At 41.3% G+C, this 18,396-nt stretch overlaps 1 protein-coding gene across 1 annotated transcript in view; it reads left to right on the plus strand.

Annotated features, from left to right (window-relative positions):
• Nucleotides 1–179: 179 nt before the first annotated feature.
• The window catches only part of PTPN11 (protein tyrosine phosphatase non-receptor type 11), a 41,819-nt gene continuing 23,602 nt past the window's right edge, over nucleotides 180–18,396 (plus strand). Inside the window, exons 1-6 of the mRNA XM_074973315.1 lie at nucleotides 180–375; nucleotides 7,223–7,345; nucleotides 9,404–9,598; nucleotides 10,832–11,024; nucleotides 14,706–14,822; nucleotides 15,380–15,493. Of these exons, the coding sequence (XP_074829416.1) occupies nucleotides 362–375; nucleotides 7,223–7,345; nucleotides 9,404–9,598; nucleotides 10,832–11,024; nucleotides 14,706–14,822; nucleotides 15,380–15,493 (756 nt within the window). The 5' untranslated portion in view covers nucleotides 180–361. The remainder of the gene's footprint in view (nucleotides 376–7,222; nucleotides 7,346–9,403; nucleotides 9,599–10,831; nucleotides 11,025–14,705; nucleotides 14,823–15,379; nucleotides 15,494–18,396) is intronic.

Consider the following 18,396-nt stretch of genomic DNA (forward strand, 5'->3'; position numbering starts at 1 on the left):
CCTCATCCCGCGCGGATCCCTCCTGCCAGCTGAGCTCCCGGGACGAGGACGCAGCTATCAGCGCGTGCACGCAGACCCCGCGTGCCCGCACTGCGCAGCCACCAGGGCTCCCGGCCGACGGGCGCGTGCAAGCTCGCGGCCGGCCCCGCCCCCGCCCCCGCCCATGGAGGCTGGGCCGGTCGCGGGCGGATGACGTCCGGGCAGGCTGCGCCGCGGCTCTGTGTCTCCGCGGCCTGGCTGCGGCTGCTTCTCACGCTTCCCTCCGGGTCCCCCCCAGGCCGCGTCCCGCCGGGGGAGGGCCCCTCCCCCCGTGAGAGGCCGAGACTCGGGGGGACGGGCAGCTGCGGGCGCCGTGGGGAAAATGACATCGCGGAGGTGAGGCGAGGCGAGGGGGCCGGGGCCAGCTGCCCCTTTCACGGTGGGGGGCGGGGCCCCACCTTCCCCTGGAGCAAAGGGCCCGGCGGTGGGCGGCAGAGACTCCCCCGGGGCAGGTCGCGCCCCCCCTCCCCCTGGTGCGGGGCCGCTCTCTGCTGCGGTGAATTAAAGGGCAGCAGCCCAGCCCCCCTCCTCCGCTCCCCCCCGGTGTCCTTTGGTGCAGGCAGGGGCCCTCCCCCTGCAGATCACGGTTTAATGTGCCCAGTGACCCAGGAAACTGGCCGTCCGGCATTCCAGGCTATGGAGAATTCCTCCCGTGTGGCAGTGGGCATTAGCAACAGCTGCGTTACTGAGCGTGCGGATTTGGGAATTAAAACGTGAATCAGCTTCTAGAGTTATCAGCTGCAGGCTCATGTTTTAGGTGGCCGATACGTTGTAGTTTAGCAGCGTACAATCTACTTCCAAATACCTGCAGTATTGCTGGATTTAGTCTTTGAAAAACTCTGTTAAATTTGAGTTTATTGCAGATGTGTGTGGTTTTTCCACATCTCATTTTTACTGTGTAGAAGACACTCGTTTATCCTCTGTCATTACATTTTCCATTTATTTTCTTTTATTCTTTTTGGTCTGGTAATCTATCACAATAATTGAATTAAAGGAGCACTGTCAAGATAGAAATATCATATTTTAATTTTACTTGTATTTAATTCCTTTGATTATGAAAACTGACCCATCTTTTTAAAAATCTGATTTGCTTTACACTATCTGTTTACTTTTTCTTTTTCAGTTTACAATGATGAAGCTAGATTGTCAATTTCATTGTAGGGTTCTCTTCCTTCTTAACACTATGTTATTGTGTCTGGATCTCCAGCAGCTGGGTAGATGTTTAAAGTGGGAGGGAAATTTAAAAATTGAAATGGGGGGTGGAGGTGGAATCTTAAGTATTTCTTTTCATATCAGTTTCAGTGACACTTTCCCACCCCCCTTTTAAAATAAAGCCTAAAATACATGTGCCTGCATTAGTTAAGTGCTCATTTTACAGTCTTTGCTCGCTGTCTGACTCTTGAGAATTAGCCCTCTTAGCCCATTCAAAAGTTAAAGTTGAAAGGGGCTCATGAGAGAGAGTGAATAAAGATTAGAAATTCAGACAAACCAGTGAGCCTATAAGTAGGAATAATTAAACTAAAAGTCACCACTTTCCTGATCTGTCTAGTTGTGTCATCCAAAACCCAGAAGCACTCTAATTTGTTCTGCAGTTGAAACAGAGATCTGAGTAGCCCAGTCATGACATAGAGAATCATATTGATTTTGTTTCTCTTTTCAAGATGGTAAATCGCTACTATGCTCCTCTCCCTCTCTCCCCCCAATATTTTGCTGACCATTCAAACTCTAATCAGAAAAGAGAAATACACTGTTAATGTAAAAAGAAAAGGAGTACTTGTGGCACCTTAGAGACTAACCAATTTATCTGAGCATAAGCTTTCGTGAGCTACAGCTCACTTCATCGGATGCATTCAGTGGACTGAATGCATCCGATGAAGTGAGCTGTAGCTCACGAAAGCTTATGCTCAGATAAATTGGTTAGTCTCTAAGGTGCCACAAGTACTCCTTTTCTTTTTGCGAATACAGACTAACACGGCTGCTACTCTGAAAACTGTTAATGTAGTGTGTGATTCAAGAATGTCCTAAACCTTCTGAGTTCTGCAAAGAGGGGTTTTGTACAGTCATACCCTGGTTCTTCAGAATATTTCTTTATCTGAAACAAGGGCATGTTCCCTGTTATGTAATACTCTTGGAAAAGGCCGCCTTCTTATCTGGTATCCCCATCGTCCTTGTTGTAAATGATGTTTGACTGTCCCTCGTTGGTTATCTTTCCACTAGCATTTTTGCCTTACTGTAAAATGCCAAGTAGAATGCTATATGACTGAAACTATTAAATCATGCTTTGGGGAACATTAAATCCTCTGTTCTCATTGTGGGCATAAATAGAATATATTGCTATGTATTGATTTTTGATTGTATTATAGGCTCTTGGTCAGTTTTACACTAGGAATAACTCCTGTGTCTGCTTAGAACAGAGCTAGAAAAGGAAAGAAGGAAAAAAAAAATCTAAAATACATTCCATTCCTATGAAAGGAAACATAAGTGAAAATCCTCTATAGGGTTTATATTACTCCTGTCTGTGTCTATGCAATACTCTCTGCTCTCCCACCAGTGTTGGAAAGGATGTGGCCAGCATGGTTCAAAAGCGCAAATGTGGTGGCAATATGCCAAATGAGGTTATCCTGATCACCGGTCCGGAACCATTTAACATAGATCGCTAACACCCCCATTTCTTTCTATTTGGGGTGGTTGACAAATGCATCTTCCTACTCAAAGCCAAAAATACAAGGATGAGAGAGCAGGAGAACCAGTTACCATTAGAACAGAAGTTATAACATGTGCAAAAACTTGGTCACTCTCCTGGATGTACCTTTTTTGGTCCCAAACCCCAGCTTTGGTGGGCTACAGGAAGAAAGATCCTCCTTTTATAATCTTAAATGATTCCATAACCAATTTTCAAATATGTTGTATTATGGTCCCTTCTGTTCACTGAGATGTATTGTCTTTTGGCATAACTTTACATGATGTGCCTAACTAGTAATGTGGTGGTATGTATATTTGTGTACTTGTAGGACCAGGTGTTGCAAGTAGCGTGTATGGAAACTCGCAGTGACGTTAATGGAAGTTCTGCATGTGGCATGCTTGTAGAATTCATTCCAATACTTTCACATTCCTATATCTACGCTTCTCTTTTTCATGTAATTATAATTAAAGTTCAGTGAAATCGTCACTTAAATCCCCCATATATTAAAAAGTCCTACATGGCAATGTTTTGAAGTTATTGCTTCTCGTAGAAGTTCTATAGTGGGGTATGATTGTTGGAAACCTAACAGATGAACCAGTGTATTGCCCATCCTTCATAGCCAGATTGTTCCTTGGAGTTAAGGTGACCAGATGTCTCGTATTTATAGGGACAGTCCCGTTTTTTGGGACTTTTTCTTATATAGGCGCCTATTACCCCTTACCCCCTGTCCTGTTTTTTCACAGTTGCTATCTGGTCACCCTACTTGGAGTACATTTTCAAGCATCCAGTCCAGTCTGGTTATTAAAATCCCGGGCAATGCGGCTTGCACTGCTTCTCTTGGCAGACTATTCCAAAGATTAATACATTTCCCCATCAGGAAACTTTTCTTGACATTCAGGCAAAATTTTCCCATTATTAATTTCATCCTAGTTCTATCCCTGTGTCTCCTTGTATACCACATAAAATTCTTCTTTCAGTTTACACTTTCCAGGTACTTGTAGAATGTTTCTGTGTTCTCCACCTAGCTGCTTGGTCTAGGTGTACACATTTAGGACCAGATGTTTAAAGGTGTCTAAAGATAACTGCTTTGAAAATTGTACTAGGTGCCTGCCTGCATCTTTTGGCATCTAAATACCTTTAAAAATCTAGCCCTTGGTCCATATAATCTTCATAATTCAATCCTTCTGACCCTAAGATTTTTTATTTTATTTTTTTGGCAGGGTCATCTTGTCTGTCATCCTATTGCCATTTAATGGCTGATCACCAGTGTGGGATAAGTCTGTCTTTCATAATCCACAGTCCACATAATACACACTATGTGTTAACCATAGACTCCTCTTTTCTAAGCAAGTGTGATCATCTGTGGTCCAGAAGAGGTTAAAGTTATCAGTTACTTAATTGGGTGAAAGTGAGTAGCAGACAGTCAGGTTATGTTGCTGGGTTTAGTTGGTGATTGTAGAAACTTGCCAATCCAGCTAACAGGGTTTACTCTCTTCAATCTTTCAAGGTAACTATGTTGAATATCATGCACGTACCGTGTGTATTTTTCAAAGGAGATGAGGAAAGCTGAGGTTCTGCGTGGGCTTTGAAGATCCCATGACTCTCTTAGGGAAGAGTAGGGGTTTTCCCCAATTTTTTTAGCCAAAATGCATGTCTCACTGTTGTGCTGATTGGTTACTGCCCAAAAGCAGCTGCATTTCAGTGGTATTGCATATTTATAGTTTGAAAAGCTTTGGGGTCTTTCAGGATCATGGACATTGGATAAATATAAGATTATCTGTCAATTGATTAACTCTAGTCTGTTGTGACAACTCAAAGTAGTTGGATTTTTACTTACATTTTCCTGGTTTGAGCTATACCCAGAGTAGTTTATTTTCTTGTTGGCTCTGCTAAAGGTGCAATATTCTGAACGGGGTTCTCTTGGTTAGATAGTATATACACAGACAGATTTAAGGTTCCCATGTAGGATTACTTCCTTTTCAAATTGCACTTGGGCACCTTTACTTCTAGCTTCCATGGGTATATTAGTTAAACTGACTATGTTAGGGACTTGGCTGTTTTGGAAGCTCTAAAAGCGTCCAGAGTATTCTTTATGAAAAATTTGCCAGAGCAGGGAGTATGGAATATTATATTTTTGGAATAATGAAACAAGTCTTTCTCAATTTGAGCTGCCTTTCAAGAGTTGCTGAACCAATCAAAAGAGCAAAGTGGCTGCATGCACTTGCACAGCTTTCTGTTATGGCAGCTTATTGTGAAATGTGGATTTATGTTGGGAATAATCAGAAATGCTATGTACATTTTTAGTTATAGTATTCTTATAAGTGTAACAGAGCAGATTTCTGCAAAGCAGCCAAGTGTCTGGATTGCTGTGATGTTTTGCTTTACTCAGGGAAAAACTCATTGGGTTTTTCAAGAGCAGTGGATTCTGCTGCTTTCTCTCAGATATGCTGTGCAAGTCTATAATCAAAGTGCATATGTCCGAGGTGCATGATTTATAGCAGTTACAAAAATAATGAAGCCTTTCAAATGTCTAGGAAGACTTTAATTTCAAGAGTTGAGGTGAAAATAAAAACCCAAGAAAGTAGTCTGGCAAAGCCACTGCAGTCAAATGGTTGCACGCTGTTTGCCCAGAATTTTGCATTTCTGTGACAGTACTGTATTTTGTTCTGTGTTCTGTCTTGGCCATCTGGGTGGCAGTGGAGACAGTCTTGCTTTTAGTCTCTCAGCTTTTAAAACATGTCTGGTTATATTGGGAACTCTCTTCAAACATCTGCTTGTGTATTGTTTCTCCATTGCCCCAGCTGTACCATGGGAATCAGACTTATGCTTTGGTCCAAAAGGTAATATAAATAGTAGATATTTACAGCTATAATTAAGTTTCTGTTGTAACTTTCTCGAACACCTTTTGGTCGAAATTTTCCATGCTCAGTCTCTGCATGAAGGTGAACTCATCTAAAAAAAACAAAACAACAAAACTACAAACTTTTAAGTATTATCTCTGTTTCTGAATTTTTGGCGAAGGAGCTGATCTTATTAGTATGTGTGCATTTTCATGTGTCTTTAATATACACAACTGTATTGATTCAGCTTCCAAACTATATTTCCCTAAGTCATTTCCTTGTGAGAGAGCATCCTTTGGCCTGTACAGGGGAACCATGATAGAGAGGGAAATAATGGATAGTGAGGGCTGATGCAAACCTCAGATTTTCTCTTCAGTTGATTGCATTGATAGTATAATAATCCCAGTCTCTCCATAGTTCACAAAGCATGTGCCTGGAGGTCATTTCCAGTTACCTGAATCATAGCACTGGAAGAGATCTTGAGAGGTCATCTAGTCCAGTCCTCTGCACTCATGGGAGGACTAAGTATTATCAAGAGCATCCCTGACAGGTGTTTGTGGACAGTAGAATTGCTGGCCATCTTAATGTTGCATTACTTCTGTATTGCAGCAGAGGAATAAAACTTGTGTGATGATATGTAAAATGTGGACTTGTTAACTAAATCACTGCGAATACGTCTGCTGAAATGTAATGCCATGGGTGGTGATGCTGAACTCTTTAGTTATCGATATAAGCCATATATGGTTCTCCGGCGAGGTCCACTGTTTGTCATTCAGGAGGCTGCTTGTGGGTGGTGAAAACCAATATGATGTTCCTCTGTGTTTTGTATTTTAAGAGTGTGATATTTTAGGACCATAGGAATTGACAGACCAGATCAGAACATTGCTCCATCTAGTCAGGTAGCCAATCTCTGGCAGTGGCCAGGACCAGATGCTTCAGAGGAAGGGGCAAGAAAGCTATATTTTGGACAATTGTGGAATAACTTGTCCACAAGGGAAGTTTTTTCCTGATCCCCCATCATCAGTCGGTGATCGATTTATGCCCTGAAGCATGAGGTTTTGTTTTATTTTTACTTTTTAAATAAAACTATCTTAATGTTATTTTGGATGTTTTCAGTATTCTTATGTATGTCTAATTTTTTCTTCAGTCCTAATAAGCTGTAGACCTCCATGGAATCCAGTGGCATCGAGTTTCACAAGTTGTGTATGTGGTGGTGGTGAGGAGTGCGTGTATTTGTTCTTATTAGTTGTCTTTCAGTTTCATTGAATGTGATTTTGCTATTGTGTTATGAGAGGATAAATACAAGTGCCTGACTTCTGCTCTATACATTTGTTTTATATACTTTTTATCATGTCTCCTCTGAAATAAACGGTTTCCAATGGTGTGGGTATAGTACATTCACTTATATGACCTCTCTTATCAGAGGATCTCAGCGATATGTAGAAGAAAACCTGCTTTTAACTGGTGACATGAAAAGTACAAGTTAGAATTACACTGAAATTTTTTTGAGATGATGATTTTTTTCAGAGCATAACAAAATTCTTTAAAATCCAATATTGCATCCAGTGATTTTAATGTTATCTGATATTTGTGTGGCAATGTGGCATCATCTAAAGAGAGATTCTGGTTTTAAATTATTTTCCTTCTTTATCTTGTGTAGATGGTTTCACCCGAATATTACTGGAGTGGAGGCAGAAAATTTACTGCTGACAAGAGGCGTTGATGGCAGCTTTCTGGCCCGGCCCAGTAAAAGTAACCCAGGAGATTTTACACTTTCTGTTCGGTAAGTTAAGTGTTTGAGAGGCTCTGTCCTTAATACCCACTTGTCCCAAACATACAGAAGTCTACAATTGCCATTGTTCTGTGGAGAGCAATCCTGCTTGGGTAGAGAGATGAGCCTTGTGTCATCTACAAGTTCTCCATTTCTGAATTCTGAGTCTGTTATGTTGATAGTTTTACATTTTCTTCTGCATAGGAACCCAAATGCCTTTGGTTTTCCAAGTTGTGCAGAGCTGGGAAGGCTGTGGATCCTGGCTCTGTAGTGAGCCAGAAAGGTAGAGGTGATGTGGCAGCCAGTTCATAATTTCTCCATTCCCTACCCTTTTAAAGAAGTCCGTTAGGGTTCCTGTCCAGAAAGTAGCAGAGGTGACAGCATTAGCAAGATCATGCATGTAAGATCTGTGCTCCTTTATACCGCATTCTGGCTTCTCTTCTCCCCTCATCACCCCGTTAGCTATGCTGATAGTACTTAAAAACTTGCCAGGTACCTTAGATAGATATTTGCAGTGTAACTTAGTGCCAAAAATGTGCTTGGCACTGTACAACACAGCATGCAAATATAGTCTTTTCCCCAAGGAGCCCACCCCCTAAAAACCCATACAAGAAAGGGCTCATGGAGAAAACCCAAAGGAGGGAATAACATAATTTTTCTTCCCTTCATAATGTCTCACTTCTTAGGGGTTGCAGAAGAAGTGAGGGGGATTTGAATTAGAATAGGATGGTGGCTTGTCAAATAGAAAAAGATCATTCCACACACACACTCAAAATACTTTCCTATAACAAGAATAAGGAAGTATTGAGGTAATGTTGTTAGGAGAAATGACCAAGTTTTTAAGGGCAACTCGTGCATTCCAGCTTCATCTAAAATGTGACTTCTGGAGTACATATCCCCACATTGTCTCAGAGGACAGGGAAGGGGAAACAGGCATGTCTGACACTTCATTGTTGCCTTAGATTTTAAGGTAGTCTTAGTGGAGCTGAGTCAAGGGAAGGAGACCTCATCAAAGATCTATGCGGGCAGGGGGGCTGAAGTTTCCTGACTGAGAATTCCATTTGCTAAGTCCTACCTAGGGTGGTCTTAGGATGGCCATTGATCTCTGCTCTTCATTGATATTAGTGGAGGTAGAGGCAAATTGCTTACATCAATGGCTATCCTTGGCTGATTATAGGGAGCAGACCTGTCTTTATGGGAAATCCCCATGCTGGGGAACTGTGTTAGGATGTCTGGGTTGCTCCTTGAACGTGGCAGTTGGAGTCTGTCCAGCCTTTCCTAGAGCTTGACTGCTATACTGGGCAGAGCTGGACTCCACTCTGGAGAAAGTGGTAGCACAGAACCCCTAATGAGGCATCTTGTGGATGCTGAAGACTTCCCTCCGTCATGAGAATTGCAAGTAGAGGACAGGAGGTCTGTGCAGCTTCTATTGGACGTCGTGGGTATATCTGCACTGCAAAAACAAAAAAACCCCATGGCAGCAAGTCTCAGAGCCCAGGTCAACTGACCCAGGCTTGCGGGGCTCACGCTACAGGGTTAAAAACAGCAGTCTAGACATTCGGGCTCGGAGACCCGGGGAGGGAGATGGTCTCTGAGCCTGGGCTCCAGCCCAAGCCCGAACGTCGACACTGTTTTTAGCCCTCTAGCGTGAGCCCGCAAGCCTGAGTCAGTTGACCCGGGCTCTGAGACTTGCTGCCGTGTGGGTCTTCTTTTACAGTGTAGATGTACCCTGTGGGGTAATGAAGACTGTTTTGGTTCAGTGGAGCCATTAAGGAATGGAAAAAAAAAAATCTTATTTCTCTACTAACTGTTAAACAGCCACTTCCTCTTCTTGTAACCCTTGATACTGTTTCATTGCCCTGCTATTAGAGGTATAGTTGCTTCACTCACAGCGTTCAGTAATTTAGATATGCTGCAATTCATCGGCTGGAAGGTGACTGACCTATAAAGCTGAACTACTGAAATTTCCAAGCTAGTAGAGTGGAATATTTTAAAGTGGTTGGTTTGAAATTGGCGAACTTGTCTAAGTTGCCTTTTATTTTTCTTTTTTTTGGTGTAATAAACATTTAGGCGAAATGGAGCTGTCACGCACATCAAGATCCAGAACACAGGAGACTACTATGACCTGTATGGAGGAGAAAAATTTGCCACATTGGCTGAGTTAGTCCAGTATTACATGGAACACCATGGGCAGCTCAAAGAAAAGAATGGAGACGTAATAGAGTTAAAATATCCACTGAATTGTGCTGATCCTACATCTGAAAGGTTAGAGAGATAAATTGTGGTGAAAAATATGAAGGAGTCCATTCTCCTTTCCACGTATGCATGTGATTCCTATTAACATTAAGTATTTGCTTTTACTCAGTGTAAGTAAGGGTGGCAGTACCTTACCTTGCAAGTAGTCCAACTGTTTTCTTTGGCACTACTTGCAAAATAAGCTATTACTCAACTTGAGTAAGGGTGGGAGAATCTGGACTGAAGAAGTTAGGCCCTATACGTTGCAGTAACTAAAACAAAAACAAAGTAAAATACACAACCTGCTTTCTGATCCTTCTTGGAAAATTTCATTTGTTGCAAAAGCTTCAGAGAATTATATGTGTTACTGCAGTGACTTCAGTATATATTTCAGAGCATAATTTTATCTTGGTAACAGTGTATTATATGTGGGTTTAAGAAAACAAAAGTCAAATGCAAATACACAGATTGCTGAAACTGACATTTTTAACAAGACAGCAATGATCAGTAGGATCTCAGACTTTGAATACTTACTAAGGAAGTATAGCGAAGGAACTCTTCAGAAATAAATGTATTTAGTACTCTTCGGAAACTGGAATTAATTAGTCTTGACCCATTAGTCAGCATTATGGCCAGTAGATGTCAGTTTATTCTCAGAAGTGAAAAAGCAGGGAAAAATAATGGAACCACGCCATCATAAGGGCTGATGAAATTGTATTTCATGGTGTGTAAGGAAAACTTTCTGTTAACATAAGAGCCCTGAAATCATGCAAGTGCATAAAATAAGCAATGGCAAAATACGTGAGAGAAATTGAGGTATCTAATTGCAGTAACTGAAATTTTATTAGAACCCACTTCAGTTCTTGCTGACTTTTCTCTTGGGATTTCTCCCTTGTTATCTGTATAGATTTTTATTAAGCAATGGTGGCATTCTTCCAAGGTTTAAATGCATAAGAATTCAAGTATCTTAATCAGTTTTCTGTGTATGAAAGTTCTGTTTTGAGAGTTGTTTTCTGGATAATGTTTTATTACTTCTGAAGTATTTCTCTATGTGCGCACATGCCCTCTCAATTCATATTTTTTCTAAGTTTATACTTTGCCAGGTTTTTTGTGTATCTTTAGCAACTCTTGTAGCCCTTGAAACCTCAGTTTAGTATGAACATTTTGGCTTGTTATAGCTGTTTAAAGCAGGTGGGCTAAGTCATGGGTACAGTGAGGAGAAGGGCAACTATATTTATTTATTTTATTTATTGTAAATTTAAGGTGGTTTCATGGACACCTTTCTGGAAAAGAAGCTGAAAAGTTATTAACAGAAAAAGGAAAACATGGAAGCTTCCTTGTGAGAGAGAGTCAAAGCCACCCAGGAGACTTTGTTCTTTCAGTCCGGACAGGAGATGATAAAGGCGAGAGTAATGATGGGAAATCGAAAGTGACCCATGTCATGATTCGGTGCCAGGTACAATAAAGCTGGAACTTCTTGACTGTAAAGGCTTCTTTCCTGGTTTGCATGCTTATTCTGTCAGGAGAGGCATTACAGACTTCTCAGTACTATTCAGTCCACTGATTTTGGTCAGATGGTGCTGTATGTACAGCATATTGTTTGTTTGCTTAAATTGACTTCTTTGCTAATTTCAAGAATTCTATTAGCATTTTGGTTTTTTGACTGAATCATGCCGTAGCATATCTATATTGCTGAGGAGCTTCTAAGAGGTTTCCCTTTGATTGCATCAAGAGTCTGTCTCAAAGCCTCTGCTGATGTAGCCTTTTGCATTCATGAATCTCTCTTAAGTTTGTTGCAGTCTTGTCTTACTACTTCTCTTTTCATATAATAGATCTGAGAATCCATTCAGGTGGGTTTTTTTGTAGCTATACTATGGAGGATGGTTATTTTGTCTTTTTCGTAATGTCTTTCCATAATAACAACCAAAATACAGCAAATATTTAATCCAAGGAAACCTTGTCCCTACAGTTTAAATTTCAGGTAGGGTAGTTTGCCTTTACCAAAGAATGTGTTTAAACTATCTGATGCCAGGATTAATTCTTGATGGCTATTTTTATTCTCAAAACATTTTAATATGTGCCCGAGTATTGGTGTTAAAGGGTCAAATCTGTTGAAAGTACTTTAATCCTTTTTAGAAAATACAGTTCTTGTAATACCTTTATTTGTCTTTAAAAAAGCAAAAACAACCCTCCCCACATGCCTAGTACAGAGAAATCAGGAATTTGGGGTGGAAATGGTGCAACTGAGTGAGACTGCCTACTAGAGGTTTTTGTGTTTTTGGCTGTGCATTCAGTAAATGCTGTCCAAATTTCAAGGTACACCTCTACCCTGATATAATGCGACCCGATATAACACGAATTTGGATATAACGCGGTAAAGCAGCGCTCTGGGGGGCGGGGCTGTGCACTCCGGCAGACCAGTGCGTCAGCGTGTCTGGCTCTGACACGCCGCTCTGAGCATCATGTTAAGGGTGCTGGGCCGGGGCTGAGGGGTTGGATAAGGGGCAGAGGGTCTCGGCGGGCGGTCAGGGGATAGGGAACAGGGGGGGTTGGATGGTTCAAAGGTTCTGGGGGCGGAGCGGTCAGGGGACGGGGACCAGGGGCGTTGGATAGGGTGTGGGAGTCCCAGGGGACCCGTCAGGGGGCAGGGGTGTGGATAGGGGTCGGGGTAGTCAGGGGACAGGGAGCAGTGGGGGTTGGATGGGTCAGGGGTTCTAAGCGGTCAGTCAGGGGGCGGGAAGTGACTATTAATAATGGAAATGCTAGAGGCCAAAGCAAGTTCAATATAACGCGGTTTCACCTGTAACGCGGTAAGATTTTTTGGCTCCCGAGGTCCGCGTTATATTGGGGTAGAGGTGTAATTTCCTGCCTTTATTTATAGAATCGTAGGACTGGAAGGGACCTCGAGAGGTCTTCTAGTCCAGTCTCCTGCACTCAAGGTAGCACTAAGTATTATCTAAACCATCCCTGCAGGGGTTTGTCAAACCTGCTCTTGAAAATCTCCAGTGGCAGAGATTCCACACCTTCCTAAGCAATTTATTCCAGTGGTGAACCACCCTGACAGTTAGGAAGCTTTTCCTAAAGTCCAACCTAAAAAGCCCTTGCTGCAGTTTAAGCCTGTTGCTTCTTGTCCTATCCTCAGAGGTTAAGGAGAACAATTTTTGTCCCTCCTCCTTGTAACAAACTTTTATGTACTCGAAAATTGTTATCATGTCCCATCTGAGTCTTCTCTTCTCCAGACTAAACAAACCCAATTTTTTTTCAACCTTCCCTCATAGGTCATGTTTTCTAGACCTTTAATCATTTTTGTTGCTCTTCTCTGGACTTTCTCCAGTTTGTCCATGTCTTTTCTGAAATGTGGCATCCAGAACTGGACACGGTATTTCCAGTTGAGGCCTAATCAGCGTGGAGTAGAGCGGAAGAATTACTTCTTGTGTCTTGCTTTCAATACCTCTGCTAGTACATCCCAGAATGATGTTTGCTTTTTTTCTTTTTTTTTTTTTTTGCAACAGTGTGACACTGTTGACTCATATTTAACTTGTGATCCACTATGACTCCCCAGATCCCTTTCTGCAGTACTCCTTCCTAGGCGGTCATTTCCCATTTTATATGTGTGGAATTGATTGTTCCTTCCTAAGTGGAGTAGTTTGCATTTGTCCTTATTGAATTTCATCCTGTTTACTTCAGACTATTTCCCCAGCTTGACCAGATAATTTTGAATTTTAATCCTATCCTCCAAAGCACTTGCAACCCCTCCCAGCTCGTTATCTGCAAACTTTATAAGTGTATTCTCCATGCAATTATCTAAATCATTGAGGAAGATATTGAATAGAACTAGACCCAGAACTAATCCCTACAGGACTCCATTTGTTATGTCCTTCCAGCATGACTGTGAACCACTGATAACTCCTCTCTGGGAACGATTTTCTAACCAGTTATGCACCCACCTTATAGTAGCTCCATCTAGGTCAGTGGTTCTCAACCAGGGGTCCAGGGCCCACCGGGTGGCCGCGAGCAGGTTTCAGGGGGTCTGCCAGAATAAACCAGAGAGCAGGGCCCACATTAAACTTGCTGGGGCCCAGGGCAAAAAGCCCAAGCCCCACCGAGATCTGCAAGCCGAAGCCAGAGCAACTTACCTTCACGATGTCTTCTGTTGTGTGGGGCTCTGGGCAATTGCCTTGATTGCTACCCCCTAACGCCAACCCTGGCTTTTAATCTACTGGATATGCAGAAAAACAGTTGTGGCCCAGGTGGGCTGTAGAATTTTTTTAGCAAGTTGGGGGGTGGCCTCATTAAGGAAAAGGTTGAGAACCCCGGATCTAGGTTGTATTTCCCTAGTTTGTTTATGAAAACATCATGCAAGACAGTATCAAAAGCCTTACTAAAGTCAAGATATACCCCGTCTCCTGGTTTCTCCCTCTCCACAAGGCTTATTACCCTGCCAAAGAAATCTATTAAGTTGGTTTGATCTGATTTTTTCTTGACAAATCCATGAGGACTGTCACTTATCGGCCTATTATCTTCTAGGTGGCTGCAGATCTTTATGAACATTTATCTTTATGTATATTAGCCGTTTTAACATGTTTGTTTATTTGAGTTTATGAAAGTTTGGGAAATAAAGTTACTGTTAGAGTTCTCTGTGCCCTTAATTGATCTGTGGCTATCCTCATAGATGCTAATGGTAGATGAGATAGTAACTATATTGCTGCCTTGCTTTTTAAACAAGGACTACAGTACCAATACCTGCGTTCCAGGACCCAGTGTAGATTCTGTGGTGCTTTTGTTTTGATTTATTCACAAATTCACATCTGATTCTCTGATTGTATCCCTCAAGTATTCTACTTGGGGGTGAGTATCAGATAGGGGCACTGTTATCCTAAAAAAAAAAAAGGCAGGTAACATTAAAATGTTCTAATTAGAAATGTATTACAACTTTTCAGTGGAATATGACTGTACCAAGTAATCTTTTATCATTTCAGTATGGAATGGCAGGGGATAGTTAAATAGGTTTTTAAGTACTCATTTAAGGGATCTTGTGATTGGTTGAACAGTCTAAAGAGGTAATTAATGCAGACTTTATATTGTTTGTTGTGTACATTGCTATGAATGAGCACATTTTGAATATCTTTCTTGGAAGGAGCTGAAATACGATGTTGGCGGAGGGGAAAAATTTGACTCTCTAACAGATCTAGTGGAACATTATAAGAAGAACCCCATGGTAGAAACTTTGGGCACAGTACTACAGCTCAAGCAGGTGAGCTTAGTAAATGCTAGAACTTCGATCATAAACATTTAATTAACTCAGGAGATGGGGTGGGAAGGGTGGTGGTGGGGGGAGATCAACCTTTTTCTTACATTCTGTAAGGTGTTGGAAGACATTCATTCAGCATTAAAACCAAAAGTGAATTTACCGTCCTCTCTTACAACAGCATCTTAATCTTTCAAGGGTGGTCCAATGATTAGATTTAAGCTGCTATAGTTTTTTTTTTAGCCATCTATAAAGGACCTAATTCTCCATTTCTGGTGCATCTAGAACTCCCCTTGGCTTCATTGAGAGTTCTGGGTCTACAAGGATTTTAAAATCCAAAAAGCTTAATGCACTGAAACTGGAACCATTAAACTGTGTGACTACCACCACATGAATCTGATGTAAAAAAGAAAAGGGCTTCAAAATCTGGAGTGAAGTCTGGGTCCTAAAACCCTGAGTGGTACCTACATACAATATGTTTAATACAGGAGATCTGTGTAAACTAGCTTTCTCTGTTCTTATTGCTGTGCCGTGGTTTAATATAAAATATCTTTCTTGATTAGCCCCTGAATACAACCCGTATTAATGCTGCAGAGATTGAAAGCCGGGTGCGAGAACTAAGCAAGCTAGCAGAGACCACAGATAAAGTCAAGCAAGGCTTCTGGGAAGAATTTGAGGTAATTTAAATGTTTCAAATGTAAAGCAGGTGAGTCTCAGTGATAGAACTATAATTTTACCACAATTTCCCAGTTGCTTAGGGCCCTCCACCCCTCAAATCTTTATTCTTGCGCCCCACCCCTGTGCCAGATATTGTACCTTCTCCAGTTTGCCACTTCCACTCATGCGTCGGCCAAAGATGAGTGCTTGAAAGGTGTGCCTTTTCTTTTAACCCCGAGCATTGTCCCCCACCCCTGTTTGAGCTGATCTTGTGCTGGGCTAAGGAAGACATTGCTTAACAGGAATGGCTGGGATTTTGGCACCAAGTCCTGTTGTCTTTCAGTGGGAATTCTTGTAGGCTCTCTGAAAGTCCCAGAGGAGAATAATTTTGCATTTCTCTAATTCTTCTTATGAGAGGATTTCAAATTATTTTACAAAAAAATTAAGCCTCGTGACATCCCAGTGTGGTAGATAATTTTTTCTGATGAGTAGAGAAAGGCAGAGGTACTATAGTTGGTCAGTGGCAGAACCCAGGAGTCCTGATTACCAGTTCCCCACTCTGACTACTAGATGACACTCCCTTCCTTACAAGTGAAGTACAAACAAGTCTGGTATTCGATGGCTCGTTAGCAACTGCGCTAGACGTAATAGTCAAAATAGTGACTTTTGTTTATGCTTTTATAGGATTTGACTGTGATTTTCAGAGGAGCCTGTGGGAGATAGGTGCCCAACTCTTATTGAAATTTGGTAGGATTTGTATACCATATTAATATTGTATTACATCCAACATGTGGACAGTTAACTGACTTGTATTATGTCTTTCCCACAATTCTGTCCACTTTGCTCACTTACGTCAAGAGATGTATATCTCTCAACACTCTGCAAAACAAAATGTAGCTTTTGGCATTAGCAAATATAAAGCCTGTCAAAGGCAAGATATATTTGTTCTATGTCCTAGTGCAGGTACTTTCACAGGCAACTGGTTTAAAATATGGGACATAGGAAAAGATATAGAACAACAAATTAAAGAACTGGTACAAACTGGGTTAGATCTTGGGTGACCTATAAAGTGCTTTCTAATTTGTAAGCACTTGTGTTATAAATATAAGAGGGTTTAGGGGTGTATTTTGAAGCACACTTACTGTGTAAGGTGACCTGAACAGCACTGTGAGAAACTGCTTCCCAGAAAGAATGGTATTGTATTAACTTTTTCCTTTCTATACTGTTCTGCTATTGACTTCAAGTACAAATTGGCTATATTTGTGTAGTCAGGCAATCGACTATGCATTTTGAGCAACAATGGTCTTATAAAAATAGAATCCAGGATAATTTTTCACATAACTCCGCTTGCTAGAAATTTCAGAAAAAATCCACAAATGTGACCGTGAAGTTTTTGCTTAAGCAGTTATGTGCAGTAGAACAAAATGTCATACCTGAGTTTATGCTCAGTAAATACTAGTAAAAATTTCCAACATAGCATGTTGCTTTTTCAGTGTTCCTTTTAGTGGTAATAAGAAATGAATGTGTGAATACTGATATGGCTACAAATGGGGAAAATAATCCATTTAAAAACTGTCCCATTCAGTTTTTTATATTATACCTTTTTAAACTGCGGGGAAAGAAATAAACAATTTAGAAAACAAAACTCCCCAAGTATTAGTGTGCTGACCATGGCAGGATGGTGACGGACAACTGGTCAAACACACTCACTGCAATACAAATCTTCCTGTCCAGCTATTTATATAAAACACTCTCTCTTGCCCTTGAATTCATTGCTTTTTTGACACTCACATTTTGGGAATGCTAAAATAAAACTACTGCAGAGAGGGACCCTTTGAGCCATTTTCCAGGTTAATTTTAAATAGTGTTGGGATGACAGCTGTATAATCTGTATGCTTTGCTTAGGAATTTATTATTATTTTGTTTGGGTGCAACCCCTCCCATCTGGAGCTAGCATTACCGTCATCTTACCAGAAAGGGAGTAAGGGGGACACCTCCTCCTCTCCATGCGATATTGTATGTACCTTCTACATTTTTAATAGCATCTGGTGCTGGTTTCTTCCTTTAAAAAAACAAACAAACAAAACCTATTGATTTGAGAGCGCTTCTCTGTACGTAAATTACCAGTTTCAACAGTATTCCCCATTTTCCCCCTCAAACGGAAGAAACGTTAAATGCAACCACGGTATACCATATCCCAAACCACAGTGAGATACTCCTGGCTCCGAAACTTTCTCTACTAACTGGAGTGATTCAGGAAAAGAATGAAGATGATAGCCATTTCTAAAGGCCCTGGTGTAAATATAATGAAGTGGTTCCCATAAGACAGGTTTATAGTGAAGAATTTCTTTAACTGATTACGGAATATATATTATACCACCAGCAGATGGAGACAGGAAATCAAGGAATCCTGTGATGTCAACTTCTTTTATAAAAAGGCCGGTTCCGGCTGCATAATACTGTTTGAGAAACTTCTTGCACACTGTAGGGGTTTGAGAGTGGGTGGGGAGAGTAACTATTGTCAGATGAGGATATATTTGCAAATGCATTCATTAGCTGAATAAAGTCCTTATGATTATTATTCAGCCAAAGCACAAAGGAGCATCACTAGGTGAGGTAGGAAATTGCTCTCTACCAACATGAGAGTGAAATAAACAGTCTCTTGGTCTTGATCAGACAAAGGCAAGAGGAAGAAGGAAACAGAGTTTCTGGTCACCATTCTTTCAGAGTTGAGTGTCTCCTCTTCCCACGAATTTTCTGCCCTCTGAGGTCAGAAAAGGGACTGTCAATAGAATTATCTCAGCTGATCACTGTAATGAGGGAAGATGGAGAGAGAGGATCGCAGCCTTGGATAACAAGGGCCCAGGAGATATAAGGGTCTGTGTATCAAACTAGCATTCATTGGCTTCCATACAGAACAGGC

The sequence above is a fragment of the Natator depressus genome, chromosome 15 (genome assembly GCF_965152275.1).
Source record: "Natator depressus isolate rNatDep1 chromosome 15, rNatDep2.hap1, whole genome shotgun sequence".
NCBI classification, from domain to species: domain Eukaryota; kingdom Metazoa; phylum Chordata; order Testudines; family Cheloniidae; genus Natator; species Natator depressus.